Consider the following 16,884-nt stretch of genomic DNA (forward strand, 5'->3'; position numbering starts at 1 on the left):
CCGGCCAGCTTTCCCCCAGTTTATGTACTGAGCATGATGTCACATGGTATGGAATGTCCCTTTGGCCAGTTTGGGTCAGCTGTCCTGGCTGTGCCCCCTCCCAGCTCCTTGTGCACCTCCAGCCTTCTCAGTCGGTAGAGCATGGGAAGCTGAAAAATCCTTGACTAGTGTAAGCACTGCTCAGCAACAACTAAAACATCAGTGTGTCATCAACACTATTCTCATCCTAAATCCAAAACACAGCACTGTACCAGCTGCTAGGAAGTAAATTAACTCTATCCCAGCCAAAACCAGGACACCCCTAGCACCAACTCTTCATTTCACTGTAAGGAATGTGAAACGTACTTGAAATCAGACTTGGGGAATACAAAAGTGTATTTGGCTCTTTCTTTTTGAAATGCATTACTGCAATGACTTGGGAGATACCTGTGTTATTGTTCAGAAGTGTGATGTGTATGTTTCCCTTTGTTTTCCACCTAAATTCAAAGAATTGGAACTGGAGGCGAGCCATGGCAGGAAATGAGGCCTAAGAAGGGTCACCCAAGGGAGTGGGTGTTGATTGCAGGGGTAACTTTCCAGCAATGGCAACTTGTCTCTAAGGTCTCATAGGTAACCTTTTCAGCTGCTTTGGGGAGAAAAAAGAAAAAAAAAATCTGTGGTTAGGTTTTTTATGTTAAGTCATGTCTCTACTATTAATATTATTAATCACGTGCTTGACTTCTATATTATCGGGGACCTAGTTAGAAAAAACTAACTTAGTTTTTTCTCAAGAACGGTGCCTCTGGCAAAGAAGGTTGTGTGTGTATAACGCTGCCAGAGTCAATAAGAATAGAGGTAGTCCATCTCTTATCCCTGTTCCCAGTTACCTACTGCTGGCTGTATCCCTAGTGCTCCCAGTGGCTTTTGTGACAATGTTCTCCTTCTCAGTCTTTTAACTCTTATAGACTGTAATTTTGTCTGCTAGTTATGGCACTTCAAAGAAACCATAAATGGGATTTCTCTTGTAGACAGATCTATGATAGAAGGGTAAAGGAAGTAGCAGTTGTAGAGATGCTTATTTAAAGTTCATTGCTTTTTTTAGACAGCTTTGCAAGAAGTGATTTCGCAAAAGAAGTCAGATATTGCAGAGAGTACCCGAAAACTGGTAAGTACACCTTTGTGTAGATGTAGGCTGTAGCTTGCATCTCAGATCAACTAGGATCATATCTCTTTCTAGGATCTAATTATTCTTGGAGCTAGGTAGTGTTCAGGTGGTGATTATTAGCTTTTTAAAAAAACTGATTTGACTTCATTTTTTCCCCCCATGGAAGCTTTCCTGCAGTAGCTTGTTTTGTTGTTAACTTTAAATACACATCTCTGCAATGTAAACCTCTGTGTTCAGGAAGCTGATCTGTTAAAGGGCAAGAAATCTGGACTTTTGAGAAGCTATGGGCTTACCTTAAGTGCATAGAATGGCTAATGAGGCAGCCACTGACCTGGTGGGGACAAAACAGGAGTTTTTTGAGAGGTTGCACAGGAAGCTTGCTGCTCTTCTACCAGGTTGATACAGCTAGCTCTGAAACCCTGCAGTGACTGCCTTGGTTGCCCTAGGCGAGGGGTTCTGAAGGAGAGAGCTGCTAGTAATATGTATTAGCTGGCAGGCTTTTTGTGGAGTACTAGTTAAATGCTGTTCTTGTGACTTAGTATTGCACCCCTCTACACGTGTTCAGGGAGCAAAATGGACTGTTCACTGCTTTGACTGGGAATGTTAATGCTGTTTAGAGGAATTTATTTTTAAAACAAACTTCCTATTGAGGAATGACAACAGAGAAAAGAACCTGTCTAGCCAGAAGATCCTGGCAAACCATGCCTCATGATTCCTCTTTCTTCACCTAATTGCTAATATTGAAAGTGTGTTTGTGTTGTTAACTAGAATGAGCTTAAAGTGACAATGGCTACTTTGAAAGAAGAACAAGAGCAGCTGAAATCAAAAATTGTGGAGAGTCCAGAGGAACTGAAAAATTACAAAGAACTGATGAAGGAGACTGTTAAGAAACTCAAGAAATCCAAGGTGAGGTTTTCCTCTGTCCACACAAGGAGGTTTTCTATTAGAAAAAGCACGTTTTACTGAACTGTCATCATCTAGAACTGCTTCTTGAATGACTTATACTTCTAGTCAAAAACCAACAGAACAGTGGTTAGTCTGAAATGAAATCACAACTTCAGAGAAAACTGAAGGTTGGTTGTGGGGCTGTGTTTGGGTTTTTTGTCTATGTTGGCATGTTTTTTTTTAAGTGGGATTGCAGTCACTGCTGCTTTGTCCTCAATGAGTAATTGTTTATTTGTGAAACCAGGTGTAGAACTCTTGAATCTATACTATATCTGTCTGGCTGTTTGCTCTCAAGAGATGACAATATTTTGGCAGCTCACAAATGTCCTTGGATTTAGAACACATGCTTCATAGTGTCTCTGTTATCATTCACTGTTTCTGGAATCGATGGCTGTCTCCACTGGTATGCTGAACACTGAGTTCCCTTCCTAGCTTTTTGTTCTTCTTTTTTTATAGTAATGTCCAGTCTTTGTAGTTCATGATCGCTCATACATCAGTGAAGCTTGCATAACTTTGTCTTCCTAGGTATTTTTGTTCCAAAGGTGTAAACTTTATTGCTGTAATTCCAGACATCTGTTTTTATGATGCTTTATGTAACTCCTGTTTTACCAGTATAGAATTTCTTCACTTTACAGCTTTTTTCTGTCCTGAAAGCTCTTATAACAAGCTAGTTAGTTCAGTGTGAAACACTTGCATGTCACTTTTCCTGTGCTTTCCAAATAAATGCTTCTTTTACAAACTGAAGATCTCATTTCAGTAACTACTAAATATTAATTCCAGTGTATGTTAAACAACGAGGGAATGGGTACAAAAGTCAATATGCATTAATACTATACAAAATAACTGCTGAACTCCAAAGCTGTTTTATTAATAGTCTTTTCTCTTTAAAGCAAGAAGTTATTGAGAAATATGAAGGTTATAGAGACCTAGTTGAGGTTCTGCCGTCATGCCAACTGGAGGTGCAGTTATATCAAAAGAAGATGGAAAGACAGGGAGCAAATGTGGAGAGACTGGCCAGTGTATTATCAGAGGTTTGTATTATCCAATTATATCTGGTTAAGGAGAATTTAATGTCTAAGCAAGATAGGTGATCATCAGTAAATGTCTGTATTTTAAAAGTTCCCATATCTCCTCTTCCCCAAAAAGAAAGAATTTGGATAACTTCAAAATCTCATTCTTAAAAACATCAGTAAAACATAGCTGCTGCTTTGCTGCATGCTGCTAGCTAATGTACTATTGACCACTTTTAATAGTCAAAGCCTTTGTTGCCATAGAAACCTGACCTAAAATAGTTTGAACTATCTTGGGGTTGTTGGTAGGAAACGATGGAAGAAGAAAAGTGAGATCCAGTTTCTTCTGCCTAGAGAGCAGAAACTAAGAACAAAAAAATTACTACTTCAAGAAGAGTCATGTCTTAAGTGCCTTTAACTTTATTAATATTACTAAGCCAGCCTTTCCCTGATGAACTGTTTGTCACAATACAGTACCTTGCTATTTGCTACTCAGTTTTGGGAGAATGCAATTGTTAGGAGCATTTGAAAAATGATATGCAGTCTTTTGGGGTATTTGTACAGCGTATATTCAAATTACCCTTGGCTAAGAACTATAGCTGAACTCATAGTAACTTCTGAAAATCATTCTAGGTGATGGGATCTTGTCCATTTGGATGTATTTGAAATCGGACAAAGACTCGGGAACTGGGGTTTAACTGGGAGAATTAGTTAGCAATCAGATCTTCAAAAGCAGGAAGCTAGTTCTAATCTTAGTAAACTAACAGGGTATGCTGTTTCGATTATTTTTCCCCCATTTAATTTATTTCAATACATCTTATGTACTCTAGGTCAGAAATCTAGAGGACCAGCTTGAGAGTGCTCAGATAGAGCTGAAAAAGGGGAAGACAGATGAAATGTCCTTAAAGAGACTGGTCACTGCAAAACATGAGAAGCTGTCTACAGCTGAAATAAGGATAAAAAAGAAGCGTGAAGATGTTGAGCAATATAAGCACGCTGTATTTGAGTATGGATGAGTTGACGTTTCTGCCTGATGCTACTTTATGTCTTCGTTATATGCTACCAAAGTTCGCGTCTGGTACAAACACGTAGCTTAGCAGTAAGAAGAAAATGAGCGATGTGGGATAGCTTGGTATGAAGACCAGTAATGCTGCAGGCAGGGACTTGGGGTCTCAAATCAATAATTGCAATGTGACTTGACAGCAATTCTTTTATTGGAGCACTAATTTAATTTATAATGCTTATTCTTGATTCTTTTATCTTCTTAAAGAGAATGTCACATTGGGATAATTTTCCAACTTATCAGACTTCAACAAAGCCCCATTTGCCTTTCATGAATTTTTCATAATTTCCCTTGCCACTTTTGCTCATTATCAAAGATGTTCAAGACCCATGGGGAAATGGGGCTCGTATCTCAGAGGAGTATTATCCTGACATGATGCTTCTAAAACAAAAGGAAAAGTGTAATTTGATCAAAGCTTCTTAGCCCATCTTCCTTCCTACCGTACACTAAAGGCAAGTTGCAAGGCAGTGTTTACAGCACAGCAGTCACTTCTGCAGCAGCAAACTGCAGCGTTGTAAGGTTGTGGCTTCACTGCCAGATTAGAAGTGCTGAACTCTTATAGAGAAAGCTTATTATATAACACTTTTGTATATGCATAGGAAAAAGAATATGGAAAATTACTGGCTGGGTAGATTAACTATGATGGAAGAGAGCTTTTTCTACATAGCTGAGAGCCAACTAAGACTTAGTCATGCTGAAAGGCTTGTGTGGTGTGTAGAATGGCAGCAAGATTCCCAGGCTTCCTTTGCTCCTCATTTAGTGTATTATACCAGCTAAAGGAGATTAACTAAAAGCTATTTTTCCTTCCAAATAAAGAATGAAAATAATATAAACTAATGCTCCTTTATGTTAAAAATTGCTGCTGATTTATGTTTTTAATGTGTTAGATATTTCCCTCGATTGATAAAATTAGATGCTTTGATAAGCAAGAGGGGAAGGGAGGTAACCTTGGTTTGAAAACAAGAGTTTTTGCTGGTGAATAAGAGAATGTCCTGACTCTTCCCTTGAGGTAGGAAGATGTAAGTAGGCTCTTGCTAAGTATGAGTGATTTCAGCCATTCTTTAGAGAAAGCAGCTGCTACAGTTCCAGCTGTAATTATTGTATAAATGCTTAGTATAAACTGGTAGGTGTGTTTTGCACTTGAAATTAGGGTAGATCTCCTGTTCCCACAGTAACCCTTTGCTGATTACACGGCAGCTCACAGCTGGAGCTATCTGGATTTACCTGCAAACTGGGGAAATACTGTTTGGGATGCAGTGAAGTGATGGACTGGAAGTTGCAGATAACCTATGTAGATGTATGGGATTAGAGCTTTAACTTGGTGGGAGCGTATCTAAGGCTAAGGAAAATGTGTGACTTTCAATTATGCTGAAACATCAAGTGCAGCTATATTGCTTTTAACCTGGGCCAGTGGCTGGCCTTTAGGCAGGGCTCTCCACTGACACCTGTACTGCATTACTCAAAGGCAGGAAGATGCAGTGTCCAGCTGTCTGTTGGGTTGGTTCCACTGGAGTCACTTGAGTTGCCTTGGTTGGCAGCAACTGAGGATCTTCAACATATTCCTCTAAGTCCACTTTGAATTTCACTTCTTGTACCTAAGTTGTTCTAATTTAAGAATTGGACAAATTTCCAAGCAAGTAAATTCTATATAGCACTGCTTCTAGAAGCTGTTAGTTTCATGCTCATAAAATGCAAGCTTTGCTTGTGGTGGGGTTAAGTTTAATCTGGAATTAGTCAAATGGCTCAGTACTAACTTTTTCTCCCACCTTTAGATATTGTAACAGAGTTCAGGAGAAGAGGGGTGCTGTGTATGATAAAGTGACGGCCATTCACAAGGAAATCCAACAGACAAGGTTCAAAATTCAGCAGCTGAATGAGAATGCTGAAAAAGAAGACACGAAAGCCAAGGTGAGGGGTTTTTTTCCCTAAAGGAATCCTGTTTGGTATTCTCAAAACTGATTTTTAACTTGGGCTGTGTAGATTAAAAGGAACACTTATTGGCCCTAAAAACGAGTAGGCTGTGCAGGTGGTGGTTTGGATGGATAGTGGGAGGGACAGCACTTCCTGCTTGTGGTTCCACTGGGTTGCTAGGGCTTGTGCTCGTCTCTGCAGGCTGCAGATGGCCCACAGGAGAAGTGGGTTTTGCAGAGAAGATTCTGGAATGGTGTGGTTGCCCAGTATTTTGGGAGGTGAAATTAAACTTGTCTTCCCATCTGTGCCTGTAGCCGATACTATGCTAGTTCCATGATGCACACTTTTGTATCATGGTACTTCCAGCTCTAAGCAGTCAGACTTTTTTCTTTTTTTTTGTTTGGCCCTTGGGAGCTGACCTGTGAGGCTTTATCTCTGTGTTGTAGTAATGGGCAGTACTGTAATCCTCTCAACAGTCTCCCTCAAATGCAGGATCACCTGCCATGTCACAAACCCTTTCTTCCTAGGGTTTCAGGAAGACGATTGTCCAGCTCAGCTTTGGAAAGAGGCAGAAATCCTGATGGGTTGGGAGTAGGGGATCACAGCCTGCCTGTAGGGTCTTATCCTATCTGTTCATTACTGAAGTACTGTCCGTGCTGGGAGGATAATGGTAGCAGTCACAGTGGCAGAGACCTTGGTGACACAGGTTAACACAGAATGGGGCAGTAGTAGTGTGAATACTGGACTAGTGCTGGTTGTTTGACCATATTAGTATTGTGACCACTAGAGTTACAACAGAATCATAATATTGAGGTTTTGCTTGTGGCTGCTCTTATTCTTCTGATGTTTTGTAACTTTCCTGTGTTCTGTGAAGGCTGCTTCTTAAGCCTGGGATGAGGTACCTTTTGAAATCACTTGAGACCACCAGACCACTCTCGTTTAAATCCTTAGAAAGCACAAATGTTAACTTTGCTGATGGATTTTTTCCCACCCCCACCCCCTTTATCTCCTCTTTCTAGGAAATATACCTAAATCTGAAGGCTGGGTTGGAGAAGCGTCATGACTCTCTCATTAAGACAGCAAAGAGTTACGCAGCCTCAAGAGAAGATAAAATTGCTGAACTGAAGAAGGGGCTGCTTAGAGTTCAGACTCCTGGAAGTAGTTCTTAGACCTGTCTTCACTTGTATTCCATTTTCATTATGTTTATCCTCATATCTGAATTCAAGAGCTTGTGCTTTGCATGGGATGGATAATTATTACAGGCAAAAGGCAGCTTTCTCAAAAACCATGTCAGAACACATTTAGCTTTCTAGACAGATCCTGATGTCGTGAGCTTGCTAATGTGGACAAGAAAACACTCGGTTTAGCCTGTTTGTATTGTTTCAGTCAGTATCTGATTTTAATGGTAATAATGCAAGTCTTGCTAATGCCAAATTGCTTGACACTTAGACAGAATCCTGCTTTTTGTAGAAACTGTTCTGCAAACTTTGATCTGGGAAGATCTGGCGCTTTGGTCTGGCCTGAATGGACACACTGTTGAAGATAAGTCAGTAATAGGTGATATTCCACTACCATTATTCAACTAAGATTAAATCCTGATGGAGCAGTAGCATCCATGTAAATGCCAACTTACTCTCATCACAAATATTGGTAAACACTCGAGAGTATCATTTTAGTTAACAGTACAGTACTTCTAGATGCTTGAACTTATTGTTTCTGCTCTGTGGGGTATTGAACCCTCATCTGTGTTTACTAGAAAGTCTGTGTTTGGGTGCTTAGTCCTATTAAAAAAATTACATAGTTGGGTATTTTGTACCTTAACTTGTGATGGCACTCAGTTTGCCACAGTGTTTTTAATTATTTCCAGAAATAAAATGTTAATTTTTAAAGTAGTTGATATAAGGATATTTAACCCTATTTCTCTTATGTCTTTCCCTCCCCGCTATCCCAACTGACTTGGCATAACATTCCAATTTAAAAATCTTGGTTTGTACATTTGTAGGAATGTGTACTACTAAAAGTTTTTTTTATAATGAAGGGAAGGAGGATTCAAGCCTGTATAGATAATATCTTTCTAGTTTTGTTTAACTCTTCAACTTCTCTTATTAGCTAGAGGTGCTAGCAAGTCAGTTAGGAACAGCAGGTGATCATTGCTTCTAAAGCTCTTACTGATCAGACCCTTCTAATGTTTTGCTTTGAGGTTTTTCTTACGTTGTAGCATGTGAGATGTTTCAGTGAAAGTCTGTGTTAATCTGCAAATCTTAACCTAGTACAAAGCTTCTTATACAGTTTTCCCACTTCCACCAAATATAGTCTGTGTGATAGGTGTGTGTGTAACAACTTTGTGTTTTTAAGTGAGTGTACTCTTCATCCTAACAGTCCTGTGATGCTGTGCAGTAGCATCTCGTCTAGAGACTGGTGAAAGTCTGACTGCTAAGGTAGCTGATTTTTTTCCAAGAGCTAAAGATGTTAAGTACGTGCAAGGCACAGAAAAAATCCATTCTTTATGGATTTCATGCACTAGGCCACGCATGGAATAATTACTGATGTTTTGGATATTGTGCTTTGAAAGTGAGTTTTTTTTAATGAATCTCTCCTTTTGTGCTGTGTGTTAAAGCATTATGTTCTTCATGTGCAGGTGTACTCCACTCCCTTTGCCATAACATGGGTTTTAGTGTGACACAGATACTATCTACGGGAAGATGTTTCTTCTCATTGGCAGTACTTGCTAATGAACTTGATGTCTGTGCAAAACTGTGTGATAATTTTTAGGTTTTTCCAGACTGACAATACTATGAAATTCTTGAAGACAGACGGCAAGGCTTGTGTAGAGTTTTCCTTAAGCGTTCTTGAGATATCCCTGCTTCTCATGTCAGTCTAGCCTATATCCCAGCTTGACAAGATACTGGAAGCCACATGTTCCTTCTTTTAACTTCTCTGAATATTTATAGCATCACCAAAAAAAAAAGCTACACCCCAAAATTCTCAAAGTAAACTCATGTGACTTGGTAGTCTATAAACATAGCAGTAGTATCTGCTTTCTCATAAAGACTGGTTGGAAGTTGTGCTCCACAGACTGGATGTTACAGCAGCTCTTGAAAGAGATTCCCAAAAGCTTCAAATAGATATGGCAAGGGATTACTCTAGCCAGCAGATGATTTTGATGGGATAAGCTTACTGTCCTTCAGGAAACTGCATATAAAGATCAAGATTCTTAGGCTAGAGAGATCATGCTTGCATAGCCCAGTGATTAGGAATTTGCAGGACAAAGAAAATGCTAGATTCTGGTTTCTGCTCTCGGGTTTTGCAACACTAGATGTTGGGTAAAATAAAAGGCTGCAATTCATGAAGAAACAAAACTTCCGATTTCCAGGGACAGGTTTATGTATTTCCAATAGGCTCTTGTGCCTTCAGAGTGGCCTGTTTGTTTGTACCTAAAATAGCTATAAATAAAACATAACCAAAACTATATTTTATCTAGAGATAATTGATTCCTAGGTGAGAGTCTACTGCTTTTCAAAAACTTCTACTCATATTGAACCATATGGCAAGGCAGTGGGGGGGAATTTTAGTGTGACCTGAAGAGCAGCGAAGGGAGGATGGCTTTGCTAAGGCGATACAGCTTGATTTCCCTCAAGAGGGCAGTGTTATTCAAAATTTCTTTTTTTTTTTTTTTTTTGTTAGTACTTCTGTCTAAATGCCTAGAGCCCTTTGCGAAGGCCTGAATCAAAGAAATCTGCAGAACTCCTTTATTTTGAGACATTGGTGTGGAATAAGGGAAATACAGATGGACATCTATCATGAAGCTGATACAAGAGAATAGCCAGGCTAGACTTAGTGGAATGACACCTTCACAGCCTTCCCTGTGGCCTACCTGTGAAAATAACTGAATGTCAGTAGATGCTATACAGCTTGGCGTAACACTGCTTAAATGTGTTTGATTTCTTTTTTTTGCATGTACTTAAGTATTTCATATACTGCACAAAGCTTGTAGCAAATTTGCATTGTACTGCTTGGGCTGCAAGGCTTTCTGGTCTCGCTTGTTTCAAATGTGTTTAGCTGCTAACAATATTCTGTAAGCAATGAAGGAGCTGGTCCTTGAAAATAGCAGCCTTGTTACAGACTTTTGAAAAGGTTATGCTCAGCTCTGTATGTTCTTCCCTTAGACAGGCATAAGTGATCCTCCCAGTATTAGTATCTCACTTATATTGAATGTACATGAATCTCAGATTCCTTGATAGCTCTTGTTAGTTTCCCACCAATATTTGCTTATGTGGTTAATGAGAGCTTTCTTAGGACTAGGGGAAAAGCATTCCAAGATGGTGTTGAGGAGGGCTCTGATCTAATGTGTGTGTTTCAGTTTAGCTTTGGTATTGCCTTAGAGAATTCCAGTCTTGTCTTTTCTGTGCTGCCCCTTCAGCTTGCTAGTGCAACTGTTGGTTGGTTGTACTGTGGGGTCTTTTTGCTCTTTAAGGCTGAGTGCAATACCCTGATCTGGTTTCTAGCCTAGCTGTGTGTATACTGCCTGTAGTATCTGGGTCAAATGATATTTTTGAGGAGTTTTTTAAAACAAACAAAACCCACAAAAAGCTTACGTTGATAGCAGTGGTGATCATGACTACATCTTATATCCAACACATGGATTATTTTGGGGTAAAATCTTTAGCAGTAGAGAAATACAGACTGCATGCATGAGTATATTTGCAGCTAGAGATTAGGTTTAAAGTGTAATATGAAAAATATTCTTAGCTCCCAATCCTGTAAGCAAACATGTAATTTCTACTGAGATGAGTGTTCCATATGAATGTGTTAGTCTAGTAATCTATGTATGGTGTCTCCCCTTTGAGTGCATATGGCATCAAGGAATTTTGGTTGCCCACCTGGGCAGGAATAGCTTGTTGTAGCTGTTTCAGCAAAGTCCCTAATTCTCTTATGGTATTGATGCTGCTTATTTTATTTTACTGTTGCTATACTTCTCTCCCCACTTCTTCCTTCTAGCACAACTCTTAACATGAGGAAAAAATACCTTGTTTTCCTTTGGCCATAAAAGCCTGTTGCTCCCTACAAACTTTTCTTGAAAAAAAGAAAACGCTAATATTAGCGCATTCCCCAACACACACATTGCTTATCTTGTGTATTGCTGAATTGAAAAATGCTTCATTTTTCTTATAGCTGTGTCTGCTAGATTTTTAAGCTAAAAGCTCGAAGGGAAGCAGGAATCTTTCCAGTGGTCTCGTGAGTTGATCTCGGTTATTTGCTCCGTCTGGGAAACCTCCATATCAGCCTTCATGCTTACCACTGGCTGTACTTCCACTTTTGACCTTAGACTTCATCCTGCTGTGGTGCTAGCACCTGTTCTTGGGTAGATCAACGAGAGTATTTGGATGATGCAAAGCAGCATCAGTAACATACAAGGCCCAGTAATTCATTAATGCTATTAATGTGGCTTTACACTGTATCTGTATTCTAAACATCTAGTGCATACTGACAAGTCCTGGTTCTGAATTTCTGTAGCTAATCTAGTATCTGCAAGACCTTTTCTTTGTTTAGGTGTCATCTAGATCCAGTTACAAATGCTTATCTTTTGCTTCGGCTACTCATAGGGTCAACCTGAAGATGCCAGGCCTTTTCTCTTCAGAAGAAACTTAAGCTCCCTTACAGTCATATGTAGATTATATGCTGCCTATTCCTTCTGTATAGTAAACTATTGTAGCTATATAATGATCCAGAATGTCCTTTTAAGCAGTAGCCACTTCCCCTCTGATGCTAACAATTGTCAGATCTTTTACGCTAAGATGGGCTTGTTTAGTATGTGACTTGTTCATAATCCTTTTGTTGGGCCACATGTGAGTGTCTTCCATATGTGGAAGGCCATATGTGTACTGCTTCTGGTGATCTTTGGGAAACCAGGGCAGGATGTAGCCCTGATCTGAGCATGCTAACCTATGCGGAAGATCTAATGTCTATTCCATCTTTGTATAAACATCTTGTAAACTTGGCTCTATACCTCTGCTTATATGCTTGAGTAACCAGGTAACTTTGATGCCAATTCAGACTGATCTAGAGCAGAGCCCAGGCACTTGCTTTGTGCTCTGATTTAGCATGGTCTGGGTCTTACTAGAGCTTTTCTTTAGGGACCCTGCATAGATCAGGCAGTAGCTTAGATCACCTAGAAGGTCAGTGTGAATATAAGTTACCACTGAGAAGGTCACTTTCCAGGAGCAGGAACTTTAAGCTGGGTCATCCATCAGCTTCTCCATAGCCTGTCCCCAAACCTCCTTCCTCAGATCTGAACAGTTTTAGATTAGAATTTTTAAAAAAGTGTGTATGGGGGGAAGTGGGTAAGGAGAGGGCATGGAGCTTATCGGCAGAGTTGTCGTATGCAGCTGCTGTACTGCTGGGAGAGTGCTGTACTCACATTACAGAGATGAAAAGACCTCCTCTTACAAGCTCAGACATATGAACATCCAGAATATATGTATGGACAGCACAGCTTGAACTTCCTGTTATTTGTGAGTATCCTTCCTTCGCACAGATCCTGCGCCATAAACTATTAAAAAGGAAGGTAAGCGTCTCCTCCCCACGAGCATCTGTTTCAGAGGGAAGACAGGGCTTGGTTTAAATTCTTCAAAAAAAATTGGAACAAACTTTGGTATCTTTGCAAGTAGTAAAAGTAGTAATGGCTAAGATGGGCAATAAGTGGGCAACTTAGATTATGGCTTGGCACAATATGTGAACATGAACAAAACTTTAAAAGGCTGTGATACCCCTTCCCCTGCTTGTGTGTCTTGCTGCTCCTTTCCTTGTGAAGGAAGGAAGGCAGTCTCTTTTTCACTCCCGTTTTGCCTTTACTCCACAGTCTTGCTGGAAAGAAGATCTTCAGAACTCTTTCTCAGAAGCCCTCTTTCTGTTAGACTTTGGGCAAAGTGAGTAGGGCTGGGTTAGGTGAGCAACTTTTGTATTTTTCAACAGTTCTTCGTGAGATGTTTCTGCTTTGGTTGTAGGATGGGCTGGAAGAGGAGATGTAGGTGTTTTTGGCCACTTGGTGGGGCTGTTGGCACAGATAGTGGTGGTGAATTCATGTTTTGTTTCTGCCACAGCTTTGCTGAGGAAGCCAAAGGAAACTTGCTGAATCTCTGGCCCTGGAATAAGAACTCTGCAGCTTGACACTCATATATTCTAGGACTAGCCAGGACCAAGTAAACTAAAAATTAAAACTTTTTTTATATAAAGATTTCAGACAGCTGAAGGTCAGTGTTGCGTGAGGACCATCCGAGCAATTGCAAAAAGCCACTGTGTCCTTCTTGGTGTTGTCTTCCGACTGGAGGATATGAAGGGTGTGTTTGAGGTCGCCAGTACCCATGAAATCATGTTGCATTATACAGTAATAATAATTCAGCTTTGAAGTGCCCTTTTACCTTCAGTAAAGCTTGCTCAGGCACTGAAGCCACCTTTAGCTGGCGCTGAGTCTCCAAAGCTTACTGACAGATGTTTCCATCTAAGGATATGACACTATGCTGCTGAAGTAAGAGCTAGTCTGGAGAAAGGAGATAATAGAGCCTGCACTTGGTAGTCATGTCCCTGTAGTTTGTGCAGGTGATTACTCCAGGAGTGAGAGTGAAAGGCTCATATACATGGAACTGTGTTTTGATGTTGAGGTGAAGTGTGTGTGTGTGTGTAAATTATGAGGTGGTGAGGTGCAGAACAAACAAGTGGAATCTGGCAGATAAATGCTCCAGTGCATTGAAGTCTTGTATCTGGAGGGACATTTTCCTTTTGGAAAGACTCTCTTGACGTTTCCATCAGACTTGTTAAGGGTAATCCTTCTTACTGCAGTAGAGTAAAATAAATGGCTAGAGATACCTGGGAATAAAAACAAGGAAAACTTTGCAGGCAAAGAGAATTTGGATATTCAGCTCAAAATGCCTCATTTTCCAAAGCTAAAAAGGGAACGCTCTGTTTCTTGAGACCTTCTAAATGTGGTATTTTTAGTGCTAACACTTCTATGAAAATGCTTGCAGAATATTGATTATGGTGGACTTTCTTGATGCCAGTGGATGTAAGAAAATAAATGGTAGGTATGTATCAGTACTGCTGCAATACACTTCTGTTTCTTCAACCCCAAAAGGTTTGGGTGCTCTCTTGCTGTTCTGCAGCCTATTGCTTGATAACAGTAGGGTGACTCCAGAGTGGCAAAACCCAGTAGCAGTTCTTAAAAACTGCACTGATGTCTTGTAAGGTAGAGACCAAGCTTTTATTTTTTGTGTGTGCATGACTTGATGGGGATTGGGTCGGGTTTGTTCCTCTCGTTCTTTATCACCTTGTGTCACTTTTTTGTTTTTGTAGTACTGAGGGGCCAGAATCAGGTTTGGCTCTTGGTGTGCTATGTATTGTATAACAGTCACTGATAGTCTTTGCCCTACAGTGCTGACAATCTAAAAGACAGTGTGACAGGTAGGGTGAAATGACCTTTCCAGGGTGTTGCCAGTGTCACTGCCTGTACGTGATTCTTTGCCAGTTTGTAGTAGTACTGCTAAATTCTCATCTGGCATCCTCAAGTTGTATGTGTTAAGTCACTGATGAGGCCTGGGCTATCTAACACGGAAGAATCCACAGGACCTTGCTTTGTTTCTTGCTATGTTCCTTGCTTTGATGTGGCTGGCTGACCCTACTGCAAATACAAAGTCCATTTCTAGGGGTTTTAGGTTGCTTTTTGGGTTTGATCTCACTTTCTACGTGGAAAGTTCACAGGCAGAGCTGTTGCAATTTGGGAGTAAATACCTGCAATGACTAGAGTGAGACAGGTCCTTACAAGCACTGAAACACAATCACTAGAGGTGCACGTTGCTGACTCTGGGAGAAGGGAGGTTGTAGATGAGGTTTCTCCCTGAATGAAGGCCAAGAAGGCTCAGTTCTATTACCTCAAGGCTTTTCTCCCTTTTTCCCCCAAGCAGAAAGAGAGCAACATGCCTAGGAGCTGAGTTTCCTAATGGGTACCAAATTATATGGTGGTACTTGCAAAAGAAGAGTTTGGAGGTTGCGGCAGTGATATTGTGAAAGGCAATGTACTGAAAAATATACTCGCAAAGAGAATTGGCCATTAGGGAAAAAAAAAAATTGGTTTGTGAGCTGCAAGCCCCACTGGAGGGGACTAGGAGAGGCCAGTGTTTGTAGAAAATGAACAAACAAAAGGAGGGGAAAACCCAGGTTATGTTGCGGTTTCCGTAGCAACGCAATACTTTCCTGGAAATATCAAGTGATGAGATCTAATCTATCTGCTATTTAACTCTTCCATGCAAAGCCCTCTACTTTCTCAGCTTACCTGCCATCCTCACAGCATCCTCTCTAGTGATGAGTGTACTGTCAATATGCAATGGTGGTCTGCACGGGGAATGATGTACCTGGGACGAGGCAGTTCCTGTTCTGTTCCCCCTGTTCCAAAGCACATAGAAAAGGAAGAGCTTATGAGGCAGAGGCAGTGCGTGTGTGATGGGCTGTGTGTAGGAATGACTTACTGTCTGCGCTGATCCTGGGAAGCTTCTGTTTCCTGCAGATCCCAGAGAGGATGGGCTAAGCTGGTACTGAGAACAGAGTTGCCAGGCAGGTACGTTGCTGAGATATTCCATAGCGTGCAGAGTTTACTGCATAAGGATGTGTCCTTCTTGGAAATGATGCAGCTTAGTACCTGTCTGAGATCTGTAGAAAACTTCCTGTGGATGTTTGGAGAGTTCATCAAAGTAGCCTGACTTAAATTTGTACCTAGCAGTCCGTCCTTTGTTTGAAGCGCATCAGATTTGGGAATCCTTGATGGCAGGGGAAGCCTCTTGTGGAGGGAGGTGGAAGGGTGGCAGTTTTTACCAGATTAAAAAGGACAATTGAGAGAGTGGGCAGCAAGACAAAAGTCCGTGAAATTACTAGTGGTCTCAGAAATGTAGAAAGGAGTGTCTGTTGTTCTCTTCTTGTAGAGAGAAGCCCAGAGTTGATATGAAAGACCTCTGCCTGACTTGCACCTCTCTGACAGCGTGGTGTTTGTAACTCGCTCAAAGTATTCATGAGACTGTGATGCTTGCCTGGCCCCGGAGAGTGCCTGGAGCTGCTTCAGCAGAAGCCAAGTGCAGCTGATTTAACTGTTCAGGTCATTTAGCTCTTCCTTGCATTCCTTCTGCTTTTTAGCCTGTTTGGCTGTTAATAGAAGTTTAAAAGTTTGGTTGGCTTTTCTTTTTTTCCTCCCCACCATCTCACCATTGTATCTGAGGTCTCCTGCATGGTAACTAGTTACAAGAGCATGGTGAGAGAAGACAGGTTCCCCAAATGATGCTCTATGTATATTTTTTAATATATACACACACACACACACACCCCTTTATAACTGCATTTGGGGTAGAAGAGTTCTTAACCTTCAAAGGAATGAAATTTGGAAACTAGCTTGCAATCTGCCTAGTGAAGGCACTTGGATAAGACCATGGAATGAATTTTACAGCTGAAGAGGAGACTCCTCTAGAAGGAAACTCAGTCTGGCGACGAGATGTTTAGAAGGAACTTGTGTTGCTGTTCATGCCATGAGTTCTGTGATGGAGGATTTCTCCTGGTCATCTCTTGCATATAGAAAAATGTCCCTTTCCACCCTGCCAACTTTATCCATTAACTAAGCTTCTAAGGTTTTCTTCTTCCCCAGAAGCCACAGGAATTGGGCATGATACAGACAGGGTGTTAGTATAGACCTTTGGTATTTCCCCATTAGTGTGACGTTATTTTGGGTGATCAGCTGGTGCATCCTGCTTGCAAACTCAGTGCTAAATGGATCACTAAAT

The 16,884-nt window shown here is 40.8% G+C and overlaps 1 protein-coding gene across 1 annotated transcript in view; it reads left to right on the forward strand.

The window, feature by feature from the left end:
* The window catches only part of NUF2 (NUF2, NDC80 kinetochore complex component), a 15,162-nt gene extending 7,775 nt beyond the window's left edge, over nt 1-7,387 (forward strand). The window contains exons 8-13 of the mRNA XM_009273285.1: nt 1,082-1,144; nt 1,913-2,050; nt 2,980-3,120; nt 3,930-4,105; nt 5,935-6,070; nt 7,093-7,387. Coding sequence (XP_009271560.1) covers nt 1,082-1,144; nt 1,913-2,050; nt 2,980-3,120; nt 3,930-4,105; nt 5,935-6,070; nt 7,093-7,242 — 804 coding nt within the window. The 3' untranslated portion in view covers nt 7,243-7,387. The remainder of the gene's footprint in view (nt 1-1,081; nt 1,145-1,912; nt 2,051-2,979; nt 3,121-3,929; nt 4,106-5,934; nt 6,071-7,092) is intronic.
* Nucleotides 7,388-16,884: the final 9,497 nt, after the last annotated feature.

The sequence above is a fragment of the Aptenodytes forsteri genome, unplaced genomic scaffold (assembly GCF_000699145.1).
Source record: "Aptenodytes forsteri isolate BGI_AS27 unplaced genomic scaffold, ASM69914v1 Scaffold95, whole genome shotgun sequence".
In the NCBI taxonomy this organism is placed as follows: domain Eukaryota; kingdom Metazoa; phylum Chordata; class Aves; order Sphenisciformes; family Spheniscidae; genus Aptenodytes; species Aptenodytes forsteri.